Here is a 24932-nt window from a genome sequence, read left to right as displayed (position 1 = left end):
GCTTTTCTATTGTCGTTGCTGTAGCGACCACCGTAAACATACTCATAACACCCGCCACCAGAGTTGCATGATCGATTTACGATCACACGTTCGATATGTAACATTTGGACCCCGTGATTTCGATAGGGAATCATTCTTGGAAATTATCAAAAGTTAAAAGAACTTGAAAATAATAGTTCTGCAAGGTTTGCGAGAGAACTTCTGTAAAGTTTGGAAGGTAGGAGACTAGGTACTGGCAGAAGTAAAGCTGTGAGGATGGGCCGTGAGACGTGCTTAGGTAGCTCAGTTGGTAGAGCACTTGCCTGCGAAAGGCAAAGATCCACAGTTCGAGTCTCGGTACGGCACACAATTTTAATCTGCCAGAAAGTTTCATATCAGCGCACACTCCGCTGCAGAGTGAAAATCTCGTTCTGGAAACTTGAAAATACTTCTCAGGAGCAGAGTGACTGAGAAACCAAAGGAATACTGACGAAAGGGGGAAGCAGTTTGCACGGAGAGCTCATAGACAGTTGAGACGAAGAAACACGCTTTGCGGTGGTGGAGTCAGCAAAAGGATCTACCTGACAGTTGCAGTAAGATCAGCACAGCTGCTTCGTGCACCTTGCTTAACCGATCACATAACGTGATTATGTATCTGTCTGTGAGGCAACATCTTAGTGTTGTTGCAGCGACCATTGTGTCACCTGGAGCCATTTACACTTGGCGCTCGAAATCTGGCATCAGCGGTGCCAGCTGTCAGGGATCTTCTTCTGCTAACTCTGCACCAGCTACGCATCTCGCTCACCCGTAGCACATGACGGGCCCGCCGGCGTCACCGTCACACATGGTGTTCTCCTCGGTGTCTTTGGTGCAGAAGACGTTCTCGCCGACGGGTGCGTTGAAAGCTCCGGCGTCGATCTTGCACTCGAGGCTGTCGGTCATGTCGAGGGTGGCGTAGTGCAACGTGTGCCGTACGTCCCAGGAGAACTGCTCGCCGAAGCCTGCGATTTGGCACAGCTTCGACGTGTTCCCGAAACTGAAATGAGGAACCGGAGTCAGAGTTTGCTGCCGACATTCGTCCTGTGCACGTACTGACTGAGCGCTCACAAAACAAATTTTACTTGCTGGAAGCCCAATACAGGTTTCCCAGAAATGTAGGAACATGCAAGGCAGTCAGAAGACCAAATATCGATATACCGATACATCGATAACTGTTATCTGAATAGTATCGATATACACTACTAGCCATTAAAATTTCTCCACCAAGTATAAATGCAGATGATAAACGGGTATTCATTGGACAAATATATTATACTAGAACTGACATGAGATTACATTTTCACGCAATTTGGGTGCATAGATCCTGAGAAATCGGTACCCAGAACAACCACCTCTGGCCGTAATAACGGCCTTGATGCTCCTGGGCATTGAGTCAAACAGAGCTTAGATGGCGTCTACAGGTACAACTGCCCATGCAGCTTCAACACAGTACCACAGTTCATCAGCAGTAGTGACTGGCGTATTGTGACGAGTCAGTTGCTCGGGCACCATTGACCAGACGTTTTCAATTGGTGAGAGATCTGGAGAATGTGCCGGCCAGGGCAGCAATCGAACATTTTCTGTATCCAGAAATGCCCGTACAGGACCTGCAACAAGCGGTCGTGCATTATGCTACTGGAATGTAGGGTTTGGCAGGGATCGAATGAAGGGTAGAGCAACGGGTCGTAACACATCCGAAATGAAACGTCCACTGTACAAAGTGCCGTCAATGCGAACAAGAGGCTATCGAGACGTGTAACCAATGGCACCCCATACCATCACGCCGGGTGAGACGCCAATATGCCGATGACGAATACACGCTTCCAATGTGCGTTCACCGCGATGTCGGCAAACACGAATGCGACTATCATGATGCTGTAAACAGAGCCTGGATTCATCCAAAAAAATGACGTTTTGCCATTCCTGCACCCAGGTTCGTCATTGAATACACCATTGCAGGCGCTACTGCCTGTGATGCAGCGTCAAGGGTAACCGCATCCATGGTCTCCGAGCTGATAGTCCATGCTGCTGCAAACGTCGTCGAACTGTTCGTGCAGATGGTTGATGTCTTGCAAAAGTCCCCATCTGTTGACTCAGGGATCGAGACGTGGCTGCACGATCCGTTACAGCCATGCGGATAAGATGCCTGTCATCTCGACTGCTAGTGATACGAGGCCGTTGGGATTCCAGCACGGAATCCCGTATTACTCTCCTGAACCCATCGATTCCATATTCTGCTAACAGTCAGAATTATTGAATTTCGACCAACGCCCGTAATGTCGCGATACGATAAACCGCAATCGCGATAGGCTCTAATCCGACCTTTATCAAAGTCGAAAACGAGATGGTACGCATTTCTCCTCCTTACACGAGGCATCACAACAACGTTTCACCAGGCAACGTCGGTCAACTGCTGTTTGTGTATGAGAAATCGGTTGGAAACTTTCCTCATGTCAGCACGTTGTAGGTGTCGCCAGAGGCGCCAACCTTGTGTGAATGCTGTGAAAACCTAAACATTTGCATATCACAGCATCTTCTTCCTGTAGATTAAATTTCGCGTCTGTAGCACGTCAGCTTCGTGGTGTAGCAATTTTAATGGCCAGTAGTGTATATCGGCGGTGTTACCACCGACAATACATCGACATATCAATATTAAAATGGTAATATCGAGTGGAGAAATTCTTATTTTATATTATATTTTTCACAATTTTCGGTAAATTTAACATGTTTCTCTTTTGAAATTGTAATAGAACATGACTGTACTTTCGCTGTGTGGAGAAGTAATCCCAAAAGTAAGGTCTCCTATTTTTTTATAAGTATATAGACCTGTTTATTTCTAAAGTGGTTTACATCAGTTTACAGCGTGAACATTTAGCTATTTTTCGAAATAATCACCATTTCTGTCTATGCATTTTTGTAGACGCTATGGCAGTTTTTGTATGCCCATGTCATACCAGCTCGCCACCGTGCTGTTCAGAATGTTATGAAACTCTTCGTTCACCTCGTCGTCGGAGCTGAATCGCTTTCTAGCCAAATGTTCTTTTAACCTAGGAAACAGGTGATAGTCACTGGGCGCCAAGTCAAGACTATAGGGTGGGTGGGTGATTACGTTCCACTGAAACTGTTGCAGGAGAGCAACGGTTTGCCGAGCGATGTGTGGGCGAGCGTTGTTAAGGAGAATGTGTACGCCCTTGCTCAACATTCCTCTTCTCCAGTTCTGAATTGCCCGTTTGAGTTTTTTCAGAGACTCACAGTACTTGTGTGCGTTAATTGTGGTCCCAGTGGGCATAAAGCCAACCAACAATACCCCTTTCCGATCCCAAAAAACGGTTGTCATGACTTTACCGACAGACTGTGTTTGTTTGAATTTCCGCGGTTTTGGCGAGGAAGGATGCCACCACTGACGTGATTCTACATCTACATCCATACTCCGCAAGCCACCTGATAGTGTGTGGTGAGGGGTACTTTGAGTACCTCTATCGGCTCTCCCTTCTATTCCAGTCTCGTATTGCTCGTGGAAAGAAACATTGTCGATATGCCTCTGTGTGGGCTCTAATCTCTTTGATTTTATCGTTATGGTCTCTTAGCGAGATATACATAGGGAAGAGCAATATACTGCTTGACTCCTCGGTGAAGGCATGTTCTCGAAACTTCAACAAAAGCTCGTACCGGGCTCCTGAGTGCCATTTTCGCGATTACTAAATGATCCAGTAACGAAGCGCGCTGCTCTCCGTTGGATCTTCTCTAGCTCATCTATCAACCCTATCTGGTGCGGATCCCGCACCAGTAAGCAGTATTGAAGCAGTGGGCGAACAAGTTTACTGTAACCTACTTCCTTTGTTTTCGGATTGCATTTCCTTAGAATTCTTCCAATGAATCTCAGTCTGGCATCTGCTTTACCGACGATCAACTTTATATGATAATTCCATTTTAAATCACTCCTAATGCCTACTCCCAGATAATTTATGGAATTAACTGCTTCCAGTTGCTGACCTGCTATATTGTAGATAAATGATAAAGGATCTTTCTTTCTGTGTATTCGGAACACATTACACTTGTCTACATTGAGATTCAATTGCCATTCCCTGCACCATGCGTCAATTCGCTGCAGATCCTCCTGCATTTCAGTACAATTTTCCATTGTTACAACCTTTCGATACACCACAGTATCATCTGCAAAAAGCCTCAGTGAACTTCCGATGTCATCCACAAGGTCATTTATGTATATTGTGAACAGCAACGGTCCTACGACACTCCCCTGACGCACACCTGAAATCACTCTTACTTCGGAAGACTTCTCTCCATTGAGAATAACATCCTGCGTTCTGTTATCTAGGAACTCTTCAATCCAATCACACAATTGGTCTGATAGTCCATATGATCTTACCTTGTTCATTAGATGACTGTGGGCAACTGTATCGAACGCCTTGCGAAAGTCAAGAAACACGGCATCTACCTGGGAACCCGTGTCTATGGCCCTGTGAGTCTCGTGGACGAATAGCGCGAGCTGGGTTTCACACGATCGATTGTTGCTTGGTCTCAGGTGTAAAGTGGTATGCCCAGGTTTCGTCACCCGTGACAATTGAGCCCAGAATGTTGTCCTGTTAGGCTGCAAGGCGGTGAAGAAATGCGCGGGAAGCATCAGCTCGTTACCGCATGTGGTCCTCAGTCAGCATGCGTGGCACAAACTGGCGCACACCTTCAGGTGTTTCCGTTAAAATTCTCTGAGCAGTGCTTCGGGAAACCTCAGGAACCAACATGCAGAGAGCATCCAGGCTGATCCACCGATCTTCACGCATGCTTTGCTCAACCTTCAACACTGTCCCATCAGAAATTGACGGTCTCCAGCTCCTTTGTTCGTCGTGAATTTCGGTCCGACCAGTTGCAAACTCTCTACACCACTTATGAACATTTTTGACATCCATGCACGACTCACCACACACTTCCGTCAATTGACGATGGATTTCAATCGGCGCAGTGCTCTTTGCGTTCAAAAACCGAATAACTGCGCGCAATTCGCACTTTCCCGTAACATCCAACGGGAGCTCAATTCTCAACGGCTGCCAAGCCAAGACTGAGCGCCTCAGTACGACGTGCGCATGTTTACACACAGCACGTGAAGCACTCTTGATAACAGTGTGACCAACTGCCACACAAACAGAGTTCTGTAATTATAAAAAAAAAAAAATAGGAGACCTTACTTTTGGGATTACCCTTGTACTTTTTATGCTTTCATCACGTCTAGTCTTTCTCTTTGACTGTGTGAAGCAAGTATAGATCGCTCAAAGGAAGAACTCCAACTGCACTGGCCGGTGGTGGTGTCAGTAGAATAACAAGATTTGCAATGTGGAGAAGTAGCACACTAGTTGTATTAAAAAGCAATTTTAACACGAGTAGTGTGCTATTTCTTCACATAGGCATTCTTCAAAAACAGTTACTGAAAAAATGAACAAAAATCTAAATGTCAAGATTGGCCTTTGTGGTGGTCAGAGACATGTGAGGGGAAATGCTGGCGCAATCGACTCTCATCGCTACCAACAGAAGCTGCAACGTTTACCTTCACGTGCAATTTTGACACTACAGCTGCAAGGTCACTCGCGTAGGCAAAAATGGAAAAAAAAACAGGGAAGTCGACATGAAGTGTTCTTGACAAATCTGATATGTGACGAAACCGAACAACGGACCTATCAGATAACTTTTTTTGTCCCACTTATATGCGTTTACCATTGTTAGCATAGTGGTTATCACAAAGCGTGGAGGTACATCGTTTTCCCTTCAATTCTTGTTATAAGGGGGATAGGCAGACAGCTAGCTTCTAATAATAAATCAATAGTCAAATATATAGCTCTAAAACCGACAGTATATTTACAATGTGCAGCCGATATATTTGTAGGCCAGTATGCCTATATTTCTTCTGTCGATATGTCGATACACCGCTACATTCTTCGAAATATCTCGATCCGATAGCAACATTTTTTAAGTATCGATATATCGGATACTCAATATTTTTAAAAATATCAACAGTCGTAACTAGGGTGCTATGACTCGTCTTAGAAATGTTTAAGTAACGCAAACAAAGTTTACAAGATTTGCGGACGTAGAGAAAGCATTTGATAATTTTAGTAGTGTGGCTACCTACTACCCGATCCACAGTTCAACTTTCTGCCGCTAGCCAACACGGCAGTCGCTAGTGGTGGTGTGAAATACAAAGATCCAATATGGCAGAAGGCAGGAAATGTAAAAATCTGATATGGCGCTGGCAGGAAATATAAAAATGGAAAATGGAGCATGCAGGAAAGAATCGTAAAGATAAGATTCCGCGATGATATTGCTCTACTCAGTGAAAATGGGGAAGAATTAGAGGATGTGTTGACTGGAACTGTCTGATAACACAGAACATGATTTGAGAGTAAACCAAAGAAAGACAAAAGTAATGAGGATTAGAAGAATGAAATTAGTGACTTTAACATCAAAACTAATAATCACTTAACAGACTTTTACGCGAAGGAATTCTGCTACCTTGGAAGGAAAGTAACATGTGATCGGTGGAGAAAGAATATAAAAAGGAAAGTAGCAGAGGCAAAGAGGACTTTCCTGATTCAAACATGAGTACTAGTATCAATTTGAGGATGATATATCTTAGAATATAAATGTAGAGCACAGTATTGCATGGTAGTGAACCATAAACTATGGCAATATTGGGAAAGAAAAGAATGGAAGCGTTTGAGATGTTATACTTCTAGAAGGATGTTGAAAATTAGGTGGATTGTTAAGGCAAGGAATGGGAAGGTGCTCCACAGGATTGGTAAAAAACACATAAAACAAGATGGTACTATTTTTACGTATTTACTTATTTTGGCTTTAGGCAACATAGGCCATACAGGCAGTAACAGTCATAACTATACAGAGTTACCATAAAATTTCGAGTGAAAATAAAATGGAAGGGCGAACTTAGCTTTGTCGATAGTACAATATGCTAAGCAGATTAAATTACACGCAGATCTATTCTTACAACAATTTCATATGGAGTATGTTAATGAAGATAGTTAATGCCTACATATACACATACAAGTTCTTAATTTAAACAAAAGAGAAACAATAATTTGAGTCCTCATATATAGAAATACAAGTTCTTAATTTAAAACTTATGGTATATACAAACATGCAGAGCATTATTCTAACCAGGCTGTCTCCATATGTTTACTTGAGCCATATGAACTCATAGGATCAAATCCAAATTTGTAAATCAGCTCCTTTTGAGTATTTCGCTATGAAATTATACTAATGAACAACGAATTAGCAGAGTTAGGAGGTAACAGTTGTAACGAGGGGAACACCCCTTGCAATCAGTTTCCTATACAGACCTTCTCGTACTTCCTTGAACTCAATTCATGCCAGTACTACACGATTCAAATTGGCCTTGTCAGTTTGATCTAGATAACAATTTCCAGAAACTAGAACTTTTATTCGATGTATCCTAAATGTGCGGGGTAACATTGGTGTCCCACTGTCAAGCAAATGAAGATGTCACATGATATTTACTTACACTTAGACTCAGAGATGAATGGCTGCCTGGTGCCTGTCCTCAATGTTACTGCAGTGCATGAGAAGCTTCCAGTCATGCAAAGCAGCTTTCTTGATTGTATGTTTGATATTAGCTTGAGAAACTGGTGTTAGATGGAACTGCCCTTAAGGATACAGGCTACTTATAAATTGTGGAAAATTTTTCATGACATTATTAAATTCTATAGTCTTTCCTGATTACACTGATGTATACATTATAGGGTTTCAAATGAAAAATTCCTATTTACACCAAATTTTAAAGTTACAGTCATGTATGCCGCCATGCCCTCTTTATTTCTGTTACAGAAACCAGTATTATTTCGAAAAGAACTGTGAACTTTCTGTTTCCAGCGAATATACACATGATACATTGTATATGTTGGTAACAGTGCAGGTTTCTAGTGTCTGTAAATGATTATCTTTGCTAGTATTTACTTTTGTTTTGCTGAAGCAGTTTGTTCACGTGTTACTGAATGTTTGTTGCCCAAGTGCTACATATATTTGTGGAAGTACATATCCTTTAGTATGCAATAAATACGAACTATGCCACGTATCAAGAAATTCAATAACAGAAAATTCTATGGTAACTAGTTCACAAACAAAGAAGCCACACTGTTGAAAGTAACCTATGTATCAGTTCTTCAGGGAAGGAACTCCCACATGGCACGCCTCCTGGTGATTCAAATTTTTGTGTTAACAATGAGGCTGTTTGTAGTGGCTTTATGATGTGGGCATCTTATCGTCTTTGATAAAGGAAGTGGCGAAATGTAAACATTGTGATGCTGTAGGCTGTCTGGAAATAACAAGAAGGGCTTAGTGTGACAATTAGTTGTTCTGTGTAGATCCTGCAATAAATCTACCTCAAAAATGACTTCGAACATAGTGCATAATTCATATGATGTGAATTTGAAGTTAGTGTACGCAATGTGTGCAATAGGAAAAGGAAAAGAAAAGGCTACTCAAACGTTTTGTGGTTTGACGGACCTTCCTCCTCCTCGCAGTAGGTTCAGCAAGTACATAAAAATACGTTTAGGTGCCTTGACGGTTGTGTCTAAGGCATCTATGGGAAGTACAGTAGAAGAAACTGTAAATATTAATGGAACCAGGGTCACTGCTGTTGCACTTGATGGGACATGGCAACGTTGAGGACATCGTTCCTTGAATGGTGTTGTAAGTCCTACTTCTCTGGAGAATGGAAAAGTTGTTGATGTTGAGTGCTTGTATAAGTACTGCCACACCAGCCATGGTAACACTGAAGGACATACTGAACATCAGTGTTCTAAGAATTATGATGGTTACAGTTTGGTGGAGTGTGATGGAGCTCTAAAAATATTTCAGAGGTCGATGCCAATTTATAACGTTAGATATATGAAGTATCTAGGCGCTGAGAACTCTAAAGCTTTCAATAAATTTAATGAGTTCAACTTTTATGGTGGTACCTTGGTAACAAAACTGGAGTGTTGTGGACATGTGCAAAAGAGGATGGGTGCTAGATTGAGGAAGCTATGAAGAGAAATGAAAGGAAAATCTCTGTCTGGCAGATTGACAGAAAATGAAATAAACCTTCTTCAGAGTTATTATGGACTGGCCATTATATGAACAGCACTTCTGAATGATGTTACAGCAATGACAAAAGCTATGTGGGCCATCTACTTTCATACATTGTCCACAGATGGCCGCCCTGTTCACGGACTTTGCCCTAAAGGAGCAGATTCTTGGTGTGGTTACTAAAAAGCAAAAGAAAGTGGTTAAACATACCAACATAAGCATACTCTTCCTGAGCCTGCTATGAATGAAATAAAACCAATTTTCAGAGACCTGAGTGACCCTGAAATGTCTTCATGGGGGCACTCAAAATACAAATGAAAGTTTCAACCATTGCGTATAGGAAAGATTACCCAAGAATGTTTTTGTAGGTCTAAATACATTAAACGTTGGTGCACTAGATGCAATGATCTGTTTCAATGATTGAGTGATGGGAAGGTTGGAAGCCCTGAGAAATTTAGGCATAAAATGTGGCTCTAATATTGAAGATCAACTGCCTGCGTGTGGTAGACAACAGGTGCCTGAAGCTGAAAGATTCTCTCTTCAAGTTACCAACGAAGCAAGAAGTGCTAAAAGGAATACCAACAGGAAGCTTGAAGATGGAGAAATGCTGGAGGATGAAGACTACGCTTCAGGAATGTTCTGCGGCACAGTTTAATTGGACTCATACCTTCATTCACATTTCCCCACAAGTTGTATTTTTCAGAAATCAGGTACAAATATTTCCTGAAGTTAACAAAGCATTGCTCTAATTTTTTCTGTAACTTGCAACAATCCATACTTATGTAGTAGACATAAGCTTTATTGCAGAATCAACTAAATTACAGAAAAAATAACATTTTTATTAGGAAAAAGATTATAAAAATTACAATGTAAGATGTAATTTTTTATCCTTGTAATATACATAATAGCTGGAATTAAATAGGTCTAGTACCTCGGTCATCATATCATGCATATCTGGTAAAAGTTTGGTCTGCTTCAAATGTATAACATTGGATTAAATGGTATCTCAATTTGAGGAAGCATTTTGGGAAAAAATGAATCAATTGCCGGCCGCTGTGGCCGAGCAATTATAGGCGCTTCAGTCCAGAACTGCACTGCTGCTACGGTCGCAGGTTCGAATCGTGCCTCGGACATGGATGTGTGTGATGTCCTTAGGTTAGTTAGGTTTAAGTAGTTCTAAGTCTAGGGGACTGATGATCTCAGATGTTAAGTTTCATAGTGCTTAGAGCTATTTGAACAATTTGAATCTGAATGAATGAGTTTCTTTTTATTTTTTAAAAAATAACTCTAAGGAGGTTCAAAAATATTCAAAATACTTCTAATTTGTTTGGAAAGAGTGCTGCATTACCTGATATCAACAAAAAATCTGTAAAACATGTACATTATAAACAGTGCCTGAAAGAAATAGACATTGATTTTTACATAATATAAAAAGTTGCCTGTATCCTTAAGCAATCATCCTCTCTGGTACGTGATCGACTATTTCGTTATCGAAAATTTCATATCCTTTTATCCACACCAACTGGATGTCTACGTCATTTTGTCTAGCTTCTCTGATGCAGACCACCCAAAATACATCTGTTAGTCCACTTGTCGAATTTTTGTCTTCGTAATTTCTGCATAACACTGGCAGTCCGTGAGTATTGATATGGGCTTAAATGACTGCATAGTGAATGTTCTCCCTTATAGTCATAGCTCCGTTCTATAGATAGACATTCTAGGTGTTTCTTTTTTTAGGTTATGAAGTGACTCTATCGCCCACTCACAATTATTCTATTTTTATTAACTAATTAGTTATTTACTAACAAGATGTGGTTTTTCTTCCCGAACCACAAGACCAGAATTTTGAAATGTGGGAATTTTCTATCTGCTTTCTTGAACTGTACGATTTGCGCGGGCTATACGATGAGGGACGGAAGTCTGTGTGAGAGAGAGATGAGGGACGGAAGTCTGTGTGAGAGAGATTCGGTTTGTGCCTAGTGGTCACTAAGCATCAAGAAGTAGCTTGATGAATTGACTATAGACTTTGGCCAACAGATGGCAGTATGTGACTTGCAGTGTTAGTCACAGATATGAATAATAAGATGTAAGAAGAATGCCAGACGATGACAAGTTAATGTTTAAGTGGACTTTATCCAGGTCATGCGATAGTGGCTTGCCGCACAATCTGCTGGCGAACGGCGAGACGTCAATGGGAATATAGCAAGTGGGAAGCGCGAACATTACACGTACATTGTTAACGCAAGCAAATCAAATCCCGAATCCCTATGTTGAAATAAATAAAATGCAGTTGCTTGTTACAATATTATGAAAAGGAAAGTTGCTACTCACCAAGCAAATCCCGAATCCCTATGTTGAAATAAATAAAATGCAGTTGCTTGTTACAATATTATGAAAAGGAAAGTTGCTACTCACCCTATACCGGAGATGCTGAGTGGCAGATAGTCACAGCAAAAAGACTGTCACAAATAAGCTTTCGGTCAGTAAGACCTTCGTCAAAAATAGATGATACACACGCACACACACACACACACACACACACACACACACACACACACACACGTCTGCAGCCTCTGGCAACTGAAGCCAGTTGCTTGTTAGCTATTCTTGTCGCCGGCCGCGCAAAGATTTATTCAGATCATTTCATTCACAAAGATTATGAACAGGACTTAAAAAATGAGCGTGGGGTTGCCTTTGAAAATAAAATTTAAGGGTGAGTTGTGACATCACAAAAGATTCCAAATTGGCACAGAGATGCATTCGAGATGTCACAAGCACAGACAAGGACAATGCACAGGTTGCCAGGTAATTCTCTTTAGAAGCACGCCTCTGAGTGTTATCGATCTTGGAATTATTCGCGCATGATGGTGTAACTCTGCTCAACATCACAGTATTGAACAATATGCTTTTTGAAAATCTGTTAGCAACACAGAACAGGAATATGAGCACCATACATCACATTATGCAGGCTCTTGTAGAAGAGAACGTACGAATGGCAGCGCAGCCGTTTTCACTCTGTTGTGTCCGAGATGTTAAATACCTGCTAAACAAGTAACAAGAAGGAAATATAATTGAAGTGTTAAGTGACAACTTTGATTAAAACTCAAGGGTTCCTAAGGCGAAGGCACTTCTCCGGAGTGGTTACAGCTTTAGTTTTCAAAGACAAGAGAACACATTAAAACGCTTTCTCTAGGTTTGTTCTCACAAACGTTGAGCAGAAACAGCAACGCTGGTAGCCATTCTAGATGGGTTTCCCAATTTAAATAGACTCTCTCTTTGGACTTTACAGTGTCATAAAGAATATGGACGCTTCTTACAAGTTGACTTCCAAGGTGAACCAAGACTGTTTAGAGCACTTTTTTTTTTTTCTAAAATTTGCGTTTGGGCTCATTTTGCAACATGTCAACACAATTCAAAATGAAAAATAGAACGCGGCTTCCAACACTAAATGGAAATACAAAATACATCCCCATGCGGGCAAATACATCCGATACGTAGAGTAACTGTGGGATGCTGTCACATGTTTCTCCATCAGAAGAAACCGAACAGACTAAATTAAATTCATCACAAGCGAGTTGTGGTTCAAATGGCTCTGAGCACTATGGGACGTAACTTCTGAGGCCACCAGTCACCTAGAACTTAGAACTACTTACACCTAACTAACCTAAGGACGTCACACGCATCCATGCCCGAGGCGGGATTCGAACCTGCGATCGTAGCGGTCACGCGGTTCCAGACTGAAGCGCCGAGAACCGCTCGGCCACCACAGCCGGCAAAGCGAGTTGTATATTAATAGAACTGGAAATACGACAGTTGATTTGGACTGCACTAATTTCAGTGAACAAAAACTACAACTGTTCCAGTTTATTAGTGCTGAACTGGCAACCAGTCATGACTGCGAATCCCAAAGTGAACTGAAACATCTTGCGGCTTACATAGCAATTAAGTCAAGCACACAGACAGATCCTTGCATTCAGTCTCAGAGAAGCTTCTTCCGGGTTCAGAATACCTCACTTGTAATGACTGGACCTCCGTTTCCTCCGAAGATGGACTCACTTCTCCTTCACCTGACTGAATCAATAAAATAATGCGTTTGAAGTGATATTTTGCAGTTTTCATGGGCGATATGTAGCTAAGTGTGACGGAGCGTTGCAAAAATTAATTTTTATAATAACTTCAAAGTTTCCGGAAATGCACAACAAAGTGGTTTCTATCTACGTAAGGACAAGAACCTTCATTAGAATATGATATGATATCCGAACACAAAATCTAAAACAGAAAATATAAAAACACTTGCCGCGAAGGAAAATCTTTGATTCTTGCGTCCTTATCTTTCTCAGCTACAGTGAGTATTTGTGAACGCTATAAGAGGTTCTCGTTCCTAATCGTAAGTCTTTGATGCTGGCTATTATTATGCTTCTTAACGTGTGACAGCACTTAACAAACACACAATTCATGAAGCTGGTAATGGTGTTAAACTATCGGTGTAAAACAGTATTCCAGATGATGTCATATGCGTCAGCCAATAGCACCACGATCCCCTGGAATGGTATTTTACAGAGTAAGGCAAAAATCTGGATACACTACCGTAAAAATCTCACGTTGTGAGGAATCATAATGGCGTATGTTATAGGGTGTCTGTAGCTGAGGGCCCAACTCATAGAAGCTATGGCAACAGCTGCCACTGTCTTCAGATCCGTCATCTTGAATTTGGGTTACGTGTTCCAAATGGGAAAGGGGTCAGGTGGCACATCACTTTGAACTGCCTCTTTCTCAGGAATACACATGTGAACTCTGTTTTAAGATATCCCTATTTTTGTAGGAGTTATGACCTGTTAAAGTTTGAAACTGCAAGGAAGTGAGCAATTCTGTTTGTTGTTGCAGGTGATCCACAGTGGCAATTTCACTGCAGGAACGAACTGAAAGTGTGTTAATGAGTGGTGAACGAAGTACCAGAGTGATCGCTGCTGACTTCAATGCCTGGCTTCCTGAGAGAAATGACATTTCACAGACGACAGTATCCAAGCTATTGGACTAATTTCGTGCTTTAAGACTCTGTGGTGGACAAGCCACACAGTGGACGTCCAAGAACAGCCACTGACAATGAGACTGGAAAAGCAATTGTGGCATCGTAAGTGAAAAGTTTACATCATTTGTCTGCCATTTCCATGAAAAAATAAAACAGGAGGAACATTAAACCAGTTGATTCATAGTACAAAATAAAAATAGAATTTAGCTTATATATTGCCTGAAGCTATATAATATGCCTTTATATATAAATAAGCCTTCTTTATATACAAATATGCTTTAATATAAAAAAGCAGTGAATGAAGGAATACAAACGTCTCAAAAATGAGATCGAGAGGAAGTGCAAAATGGCTAAGCAGGGATGGCTAGAGGACAAATGTAAGGATGTAGAGGCTTACCTCACGAGGGGTAAGATAGGTACTGCCTACAGTAAAATTAAAGTGATTTTTGGAGAAAGGAGAACCACTTGTATGAATATCAAGAGTTTTTATGGAAACCCAGTTCTAAGCAAAGAAGGGAAAGCAGAAATGTGGAAGGAGTATATAGATGGTCTATACAAGGAAGGGCGATGTTCTTGAGGACAGTGTTATAGAAATGGAAGAGAATGTAGATGAAGATGAAATAGGAGATATGATACTGCGTGAAGTGTTTGACAGAGCACTAAAAGACCTAAGTCGAAACAAGGCCCCAGGAGTAGACAACATTCCATTAGAACTACTGATAGCCTTGGGAGAGCCAGGCCTAACAAAACTCTACCATCTAGTGAGCAAGATGTATGAGACAGGCGAAATACCCTCAGACTTCAAGAAGAATATAATAATTCCAATCCCAAAGAGAGCAGGTGTTGACAGATGTGAAAATTACCGAACTATCAGTTTAATAAGCCACGGCTGCAAAATACTACTGCGAATTCTTTACAGACGAATGGAAGAACTGGTAGAAGCCGACCTCGGGGAAGATCAGTTTGGATTCCGTAGAAATGTTGGAACACGTGAGGCAATACTGACCCTACGACTTATCTTAGAAAATAGATTAAACCTACGTTTCTAGCATTTGTACACTTAGAGAAAGCTTTTGACAATGTTGACTGGAATACTCTCTTTAAAATTCTGCAGGTGGCAGGGGTAAAATACAGGGAGCGAAAGGATATCTACAATTTGTACAGAAACCAGATGGCAGTTATAAGAGTCGAAGGGCATGAAAGGGAAGCAGTAGTTGGGAAGGGAGTGAGAGAGGGTTGTAGCCTCTCCCCAATGTTATTCAATCTTTATACTGGGCAAGCAGTAAAGGAAACAAAAGAAAAATTCGGAGTAGGAATTAAAATCTATGGAGAAGACATAAAAACTTTGAGGTTCGCCGATGACATTGTAATTCTGTCAGAGACAGCAAAGGACTTGGAAGAGCAGCTGAACGGAATGCACAGTGTCTTGAAAGGAGGATATAAAATGAACATAAACAAAAGCAAAACGAAGATAATGGAATGTAGTCGAATTAAATCGGGTAATGTTGCGGGAATTAGATTAGGAAAAGAGACACTTAAAATAGTAAATGAATTTTGCTATTTGGGGAGCAGAATAACTGAGGATGGTCAAAGTAGAGAGGATATAAAATGTAGACTGGCAATGGCAAGGAAAGCGTTTCTGAAGAAGAGAAATTTGTTAACATCGAGTATAGATTTAAATGTCAGGAAGTCTTTTCTGAAAGTATTTGCATGGAGTGTAGCCATGTATGAAAGTGAAACGTGGACGATAAATAGTTTGGACAAGAAGAGAATAGAAGCTTTCGAAATGTGGTACTACAGAAGAATGCTGAAGATTAGATGGGTAGATCACATAACTAATGAGGAGGTATCGAACAGAATTAGAGAGAAGAGAAATTTGTGGCACAACTTGACTAGGAGAAGGGATCGGTTGGTGGGGTGTATTCTGTGGCATCAAGGGATCACCAATTTAGTATTGGAGGGTAAAAATCGTAGAGGGAGACCAAGAGATGAATACACTAAACAGATTCGGAAGGATGTAGGTTGCAGTAGGTACTGGGAGATGAAGAAACTTGCACAGGATAGAGTGGCATGGAGAGCTGCGTCAAACCAGTCTCAGGACTGAAGACCACAACAACAACAACAACAACATCTGCTTGTAGCCATTGAAAACGGACAGATTAACGCGAAAATGGAGTTCCTCAACCTCAGTTTTCCTCCTTTATCGCTGACTATTCCTAATGCCCAATTGGTAGCGTGATCGATAATTACAACAGGATTTTTGAGCAGAGTTTCGAGAAATTAGAATCAATAGGAAAATACTGCTGATGTTTTGTTGCAGTCAACCACTTATTAGTTGTCGACAAAAGCAGTGAACTATGGACAGATAAAATTTTCTTTTGTTCGCCTAATTGATTTAATATTTTGATTCTATGTATATCTTGAAATTTAGAAATAAAAAAATTTTCCGTTTTTGTTCGATTGAAATTACAATGAAATCCAGACCATTCGCTGCTTACAGGCGTTGATAAATATCAATAGGGACAGTTGAAAACATGTGTCCCGACCGGGTCTCGAACCCGGAATTACTATAATAGGGATAAAAACCGAAAATCCGTTATTACAGAAACCGGTTCTTTCAATCGGTTTTAACAGTCAGATTAAACTGGCCTGGAAGAAAACCGAGATAACCCAAAAGCGGTTGTTTCAGCGATAACACGTCTACGTGGTAACGAGAGACAGTGTATGTCTTCGAGTTTTTTTAACTTCAGTTCTCTTTAGTACTTGCTGCTGATCCGACATCGTTGTAGTGGGAAGCATTCATCTACATCTACTTCTGCGTCGCAACTCTGCATTTCATACTTACCTGCCTGGCAGGTGGTTAATCGAACCACATTCAGACTCATTCCTCGTTCTCTATCACTGCGCTCTGTAACGGCGCGTACGAAAAATTAACCCTTAAATCTTTCTGTGTTGGAGCTACGATTTCTCTTATTTTATTACGATAGTCATGTCTCCCTCTGCAAGTGGACGTCGACAAAATGCAAGTATTTTCCCATTCACAGAATTAAGTTGGTGGAAAGATCTCGGCCGTCCAGAGTAGTCGAGCGGTTCAAGGCGCTACAGTCTGGAACCGCGCGACCGCTACGGTCGCAGCTTTGAATCCTGCCTCGGGCATGGATGTGTGTGATGTCTTTAGGTTAGTTAGATTTAAGTGGTTCTAAGTTCTAGGGGACTGATGACCTCAGAAGTTAAGTCCCAAAGTGCTCAGAGCCATTTGAACCATTTTTTTTTGAAAGATCTCTCAGCTATGAAAGAAGACTTCGTTTTAATGATTGCCACCTCATCTCGCATATCATCCCCGTGACGCCCTCTCCCCTATTTCTCGATCATACAAAACGAGCTGCCCTTCTTTAAACTTTCTCGATGTACTCCGTCTACTTTATCTGGTAAGGATCCCAGACCGCGCAGCAGTACTCCAAAAGAGGAAGGTACAACCGTAGTGCAGGCAGTCTCTTTAGTAGACCCGTTGCATCTGCCAATGAAACACGGTCTTTGGTTAGCCTTCCCCACAACATTATCTATGTGAGCGTTGCAATTTAACTTATTCTTAATTGTAATCCCTAGCTTAGTTGAACTTACAGCCTTTAGATTTGACTGATTTATCGTGTGATGGGAATTTAATGGCTTTCTTTTAGTATTAACGTGGACGACCTCACACTTTTCCTTATTCAGAGTCAATTGCTAGTTTTTCGCAGAGTCATCTTGTAGACAATCGTGATGCAATTGATTTTGATCTTCTGGTGACGTTACTAGAAGGTACACGACAGCAACACCTGGCCGGCCGTTGTGGCCGAACGGTTCTAGGCGCTTCAGCCTGGAACCGCGCGGCTGCTACGGTCGCAGGTTCGAATCCTGCCTCGGGCATGGATGTGTGTCATATCCTTATGTTAGTTAGGTATAACTAGTTCTAAGTCTAGAGGACTGTTGACCTCAGATGTTAAGTCCCATTGTGCTTAGAGCCATTTGAATTTTGAAGCAACACCTGCAAACAATCGAAGGTGACTGCTCACATGGTCTCTAAATCATTCATATACGAGGTGTTATCCAAAATTTTCTGGAGTGGTATTGCCATCTGTTAAAAACGTTACCTTTCGACTAATGGTCACCGTCACCCTCAAAGTAGTTCCCGTCCGCACATACACACCAGTCCCAGCGCTTCTGCCACTGGTCAATCGTTTTCTGGAAGTCCTGTTCTTTGAAGGTGTTTATCTCCGGCAGCGATGCTTCTTGAATCCCCTCTAGAGTGTCGAACCGACGGCCTTTCAACTTGAGTTTCAGTTTTGGAAATAGCGCGAAGTTGCAAGGTGCCAAATCTGGCGAGTACGCTGGGTGGGGTACAGCCGCCATATTGTTTTTTGCCAAAAAGGTTCTGGTGATCAAGAACGTGTGACAGGGCGCGTTGTCGTGATGCAGCAGCTAGTTCTCTTGACGTCAAAGTTCGGGCCGTCGTCGCCGCACGTTTTCAAGGAGCTGCCGCAAACCGTCACACTAGTACATGGAATCCACTGTTTGGTTGGGTGGGACGAATTCTTTGTGCACAATCCCCTTGGTATCAAAGAAAACGATGATCATACTCTTCACTTTGCTCTTGACCTGTCTCGCTTTTTTGGGTCTTGGAGATCCCGGGCTCTTCCACTGGGACGACTTTTGCTTTGTCTCTGGCTCATAACCGTAACTCCAGCTCTCGTTGCCGGTGATAAACAGTGCCAAGAAGGTTGGATCATCAGATGTGGTCTGATGGTTTAAATGGTTCTGAGCACTATGCGACTTAACTTCTGAGGTCATCAGTCGCCTAGAACTTAGAACTAATTAAACCTAACTAACCTAAGGACATCACACACATCCATGCCCGAGGCAGGATTCGAACATGCGACCGTAGAGGTCGCACGGCTCCAGACTGTAGCGCCTTGAACCGCACGGCCACTCCGGCCAGCGCGGTCTTACGGATTCGATACACACGCGCTGTTCTGTTCGCGGAACCATCGTAAAATCGCCACACACCAAACACAGAGTATTATGGAAATCACTGTGGACAGGCAACACGTCCTCCCAGCTAGAATGCCACTCCGCACACTGACTCACCAGATACGCAGCTCCCGCCACCTAGCAGTGCAAAGATCTACTACTCATACTTTCCAGATGGCAGCACCAGTCGCGAAAATTTTGGATTCCACCTCGTAGATTAGGAAGAGTAGAGGGATTGTAAGACTTCTTCGTGGAACGCCAGATATTACTTCTGCTTTACTCGATGACTTTCTGTCAATTACTAGGAAGTGCGATCAATATTACAATAAATCACTCATCCATTCGCAGAACTCAGGTGATACTTCATAGGCATGGAATATGAGTAGAAGCCGATTGTTAGGAACAGTGTCAGAAGCTTTCTGGAAATCTGGAAAAATTGAGTGAACTTGAAATCCCCTTTCTATAGTACTCATTTCTTTGTGGGAATAAAATTCCTGAATCCATTCTGACTATACGTGAATAGACTGTTACCTGTATATTTTGTGAGTGTTTTCACAAATGTTACTCAGCCATTGTCATCCGTAAAAGCATATCTTCTTGTTATTGTCAATGGTCAACACACCTACAATGTGAAATACGAAATCATGTAAAAAGTTTATTTCAGTTTCAGATTAAGTCTAGTATAGGTCATGATAGAGTGTGTACTCAATCATGCAATAGAAGTTCAATGTTAATTTAAGGAAATTAAAGTTATTTAAAAAAATAATAAGTGAAGGTAATTAAGTGCGATTTAATGAAGAACAAACCTATGCCAAGGTTTTATTAAGCCTCAAACCTTTCAACTAGAGGCGACATCCATTTGCAGGCGACATCTGGAATACTGTATAATTTGTTTGAATTGTAAAGTTTTTAGTAAAGATTTGCTTATTACAGTGGATAAATCTTGTGCAGCGTTTCATTGCACCGAAAAAAGTAATGTTTCGATCTAGAGGCGATGTTGTTTTAAAAATACAAAAACGAAACGTCACGAACATAAATTTCCAGTGTGCATCGGCGAATTTACAGGTTGAAGCGTACCAGTGATATCGTTACGAACAACAGGCAAAGTCTTCATTTTGGGAGTACTTATTTGTATCTAAATATTAAGAAGTGAATGATAAGGGTCATTATATAATACGACGACCTTCAGATCTAAAACTCGATTAAAGGCGAAGATTGTGAGATGACAGAAATCTGTGGTAAGTTCCTATGGGACCAAACGGCTGAGGTTACACACTACTTAATCTAACTTAAACTAACTTACGCTAAGGAAAACACACACACCCATGCCCGAGGGAGGACTCGAACCTCTGATGGAGGGGGGGGGGGGAGGGGCGCGAACGGTGGCAAGGCGCCTAAATAAATGTTCGTGTGACTAGGGCCTCCCGTCGGGTAGACCGTTCGCCGGGTGCAAGTCTTTCGATTTGACACTTCGGCGGCTTGCGCGTCGATGAAGATGAAATGGTGATTAGGATTCCCCAGCCGGGCCTTTAGGATGGACATTCTGTCGCGCTGACCACTCAGCTAACGGGGGCGGACGGCAAGGCACCTAGGACCACATGGATAGCGCGCGTGGCTGGAACGACAGAACGTTAACGTCTAAATCACTACAATAGCTTTCTCTGTAATCAACATCTTCTAATATTTTCATGTCCGCCGCTCGTGGTAGCGTTCCCGTTTTCCGAGCACGGGGCCCCGGGTTGGATTCCAGGCGGGGTCAGGGATTTTCATCTGTCCCTAGAGGACTGGTTGTTGTTGTGTCGTTTTCATCATCATCATTCATCCAGATTACGGTCGGAGGATGGCAACGGCAAACCAATTCCATTAGGACCTTGCCTAGTATGGCGGTGCGGGTCTCCTGCATCGTTCCACTACACTCTGGCAAGAAGCATGGGACTTCATTTCCATTTCCAATATTTTCTTGTTCCCTTGTCAGTATTGGATTATCAGAAAGTCGTAAAACGTAGACGCTTATTTTTTGTAAAAACCGGACAAAATAGATAGGAACGGAAGTCATCTGCTACAAAAGCGTAATAAAATATTTCACGCACGTTGTCAAAAAACTAATTGCTTCCTGCCAAACTGATATTTTAACTAAATGACTCGCAGAGCAACAAATAGAGTATTCACTGAAGAACTGTAATTCTGCAGTATGAAAAAAAAAGCTGCAGGTGATCAAAGATGTAAACGATAACCATCGTACTAATTACTGGGATTTTTTTAAAAAAATGCGTTAACGGTACTACAAATACAACTAATCGTTCAGCTGTTAATAACAGTGTCTGATTTCAGCTATACATGAGAAAAAGTGTAACTGTCGGTTGCACTTGGCGTAGTGTGTAGTGACAGAAACTCGGCTTCTGCTCTCCGTCACGTGATTTAAGCGTCATTTCAATATTAACACAGCAGAGAGAGGGGCGTGCACTGTCTGTATGTACGAGAGTGAGTCAAATGAAAACCTTATATATTTTAAAAAATATTACTTATTGTATAGAAGTAGTACAAAGCTGCATCTCTTTTCAACATAATCTTCCCCACGCTCAATGGAAGTCCAGCACTTACAAAGTGCATAAATTCCTTTAGAAAAAAATTCTTTTGGTAGTCCGCGCAACCACTCATGCACTGCGTGGCGTACTTCTTCATCAGAACGGAACTTCTTTCCTCCCATTGCGTCTTTGAGTGGTCCAGACATATGGAAATCACTTGGAGCAAAGTCTGGTGAGTATGGTGGATGAGGAAGACACTCAAAATGCAAGTCTGTGATTGTTGCAACTGTTATACGGGCAGTGTGGGGCCTTGCATTGTCATGTTGCAAAAGGACACCTGATGACAGCGATCCACGTCGCTTTGATTTGATTGCAGGCCGCAGATGATTTTTAGGAGATCTGTGTATGATGCACTGGTGACACTGGTCCCTCTAGGCATGTAATGCTCCAAAATGACACCTTCTCGTCCCAAAAGAGAGTCAGCATAACCTTCCCTGCTGATGGTTCTGTTCAAAATTTCTTTGGTTTTGGTGATGAGGGATGGCGCCATTCCTTGCTCGCTCTCTTCGTTTCCAGTTATTGGAAGTGAATCCAGGTTTCGTTCCCAGTAGCGATTCTTGCAAGGATGCCATCACCTTCTCGTCCAAAGCGCCGAAGAAGTTCTTCACAAGCATCAAAACGTCGTTGTCTCATTTCAGGAGTCAGCTGCCGTGGCACCCATCTTGCAGACACTTTGTCAAACTGGAGCACATCGTGCACGATGTAGTGTGCTGACCCACAACTGATCTGTAAACATGCTGCAGTGTCAGTCAGTGTCACTCGGCGGTTTTCCTTCACTATGGCTTCAACTGCTGCAATGTTCTGTGGAGTCACAACTCGTTGTGCCTGACCTGGACGGGGAGCATCTTGCACTGAAGTCACACCATTTGCGAATTTCCTAGTCCAATCGTAGACTTGCAGCTGTGACAAACATGCATCACCGTACTGAACCTTCATTCGTCAATAAAATTACCCCAAAACAATAATAAGGACTTTTGCTTATTACATGAATTTTAATATTTGGAAGAATACATTGTAATGACTGTTTTTGCAAATTTCGTGTTAATTTAGACAAGCATAATTCACAAATTGTCCAAATATATTCTTTGAATAAAATGTCAATAAACTGCACAGTAATTTTGAATCTGCTTTGCGGAAAATTGCACATAGTAAGTAAGCACATTGTTGACCATAGAATTGGTGTATTAAGTCTAATTTTTTCGCCTGCTTGAAGACCATCGTTAATTATTTCGCTAATCAAAGGTACATTGTCACTCTCGTTAAAAATACAACTTTCTGGTAACCGATATGCGTCCAACATAAATTTCAGTTTGTCATAACGAAAATTTAACAAAATATCGTCTTCAATAGTATGTGGTAAACCAAGATCTAATGCATCAATTGTATTATTATGGTTTCCACAAATGACACTACGAGCAAGTTTATACAAAGATTCCATTATGAAGAAGTATACTCACTGTAGTGGTTTCCTCTGTTAGCGATGATCCGGCAACTGCAGAAGCTGAGCTCATGATGCACGGACCTACAATTTGTCTCCCTTATATACCGAAATATCGATTGTGTTGCTATGGCGAGTTTTTTGATTATTTCTGCTTGTGCTACGCTCGAGTCAACTTTTTGCTGGCGTGGGTGCTTGCCCAGATAGTGTCCTAAAAGGACAACTATTCCAGTGGGACAGTGACGCCGCCATGCTGACCTTTGGAACCTGGACAGACCCTGGACCCGGCTGACAGATTTAAGGTTGTCATTTGACTCACCCTCGTATCTATAGCCTAACTGTAGACATAAGACGAAACGCTGTGTCTGATGCAAAACAAGGCCAGAGGCAAAGGTGTCATGTGGCGTACTCACGTGGACCAGTCGGTCAGAGGCTCCATCTCGACGTAGCTGTTGAACACGAAGGGCACGTAGACCTGGGCGACGGTGATGTCGTTCCACTGCGCGTGGTCCCAGGGGTACATCCACCAGCGCTGGATCAGACGCACCTGCACCACGGGGTAGATGACGTCGCGGAAGTCATGGAACTGCACGTTGCCCGCCATCACCACGCCTGCAACACCACAGCCGCGCACGTCCCCCTGAGTGCCCCAACCGAGGAGAGCCGTCACTGTACCACGTCTGCTTTGAAATACAGGATGCATCAAAAAGAGTCATCTGATTTGGCACGTCTATACTTCTGAAACTATTAGACATATACAATGAATTTCGTTTTTTTAAGAACGGGAAACTCAAAACTTTTTTCCTACATTTTCATAGGTGTTCAATAGCCCCCTTGAGAAGCACAGCATCTGTCAATGCGGGATTCAAAATGTTCCCATACTGCAGCGAGCAAGTCTTCAGTTACAGTTTACACAGGAGTCTTCTATATCTACATGGATACTCCGCAAATCAAATTAAAGTGCGTGGTTGAGGATTCATCGAACCACCTTCACAATTCTCTATTATTACAATCCCGTACAGCGCGCGGAAAGAATGAACACCTATATCTTTCCGTCCGAGCTCTGATTTCCCTTATTTTATCGAAGTGATCGTTCCTCCCAATGAAGGTCAGTGTCAACAAAATATTTTCGCATTCGGAGGAGAAAGTTATTGATTGGAATTTTCGTGAAAAGATTCCGTTGCAACGAAAAACGCCTTTCTTTGCATGATGTCAAGCCCATATCCTGTATCATTTCTGTGACACCCATATTTCGCGGTAATACAAAATATGCTGCCTTTCTTTGAACTTAAATCAGTCCTATCTCGTAAGGATCCCGCACCGCGCAGCAGTATTCTAAAAGAGGACGGACAAGCGTAGTGTAGGTAGTCTCCTTAGTAGGTCTGTTGTATTTTCTAAGTGTCCTGCCAATAAAACGTTGTCTTTGGTTAGCCTTCCCCACAACATTTTCTGTGTGTTCCTTCCAATTTAAGTTCTTTGTAATTGTAATACCTAGGTATTTAGTTGGATTTACGGCTTTCAGATTAGACTGATGTATCGTCTAACTGAAGTTTAACGAGTTCCTTTTAGCATTCATGTGGATGAGTTCACACTTATCGTTATTTAGGGTCATCTGCCACTTTTCACACCATTCAGATATCTTTTCTAAATCGTTTTGCAGTTTGTTTTGATCTTCTGATGATTTTATTAGTCGACAAACGACAGAGTCATCTGCAAACAACCGAAGACGGCTGCTCAGATTGTC

General features: G+C 42.0%; 1 protein-coding gene across 1 annotated transcript in view; it reads right to left on the bottom strand.

Annotated features, from left to right (window-relative positions):
• Nucleotides 1-24932, bottom strand: part of LOC126291972 (trypsin-3-like) — an 80984-nt gene that overhangs the window by 21001 nt on the left and 35051 nt on the right. The window contains exons 2-3 of the mRNA XM_049985727.1: nucleotides 23602-23800; nucleotides 785-1015 (exon numbers count right to left, since the gene is read on the bottom strand). Coding sequence (XP_049841684.1) covers nucleotides 785-1015; nucleotides 23602-23792 — 422 coding nt within the window. The 5' untranslated portion in view covers nucleotides 23793-23800. The remainder of the gene's footprint in view (nucleotides 1-784; nucleotides 1016-23601; nucleotides 23801-24932) is intronic.

This window comes from Schistocerca gregaria, chromosome 9, assembly GCF_023897955.1.
Source record: "Schistocerca gregaria isolate iqSchGreg1 chromosome 9, iqSchGreg1.2, whole genome shotgun sequence".
NCBI lineage: Eukaryota > Metazoa > Arthropoda > Insecta > Orthoptera > Acrididae > Schistocerca > Schistocerca gregaria.
Note: the sequence above shows the minus strand (reverse complement) of the source record. Positions and strands in the feature narration are given on the sequence as shown.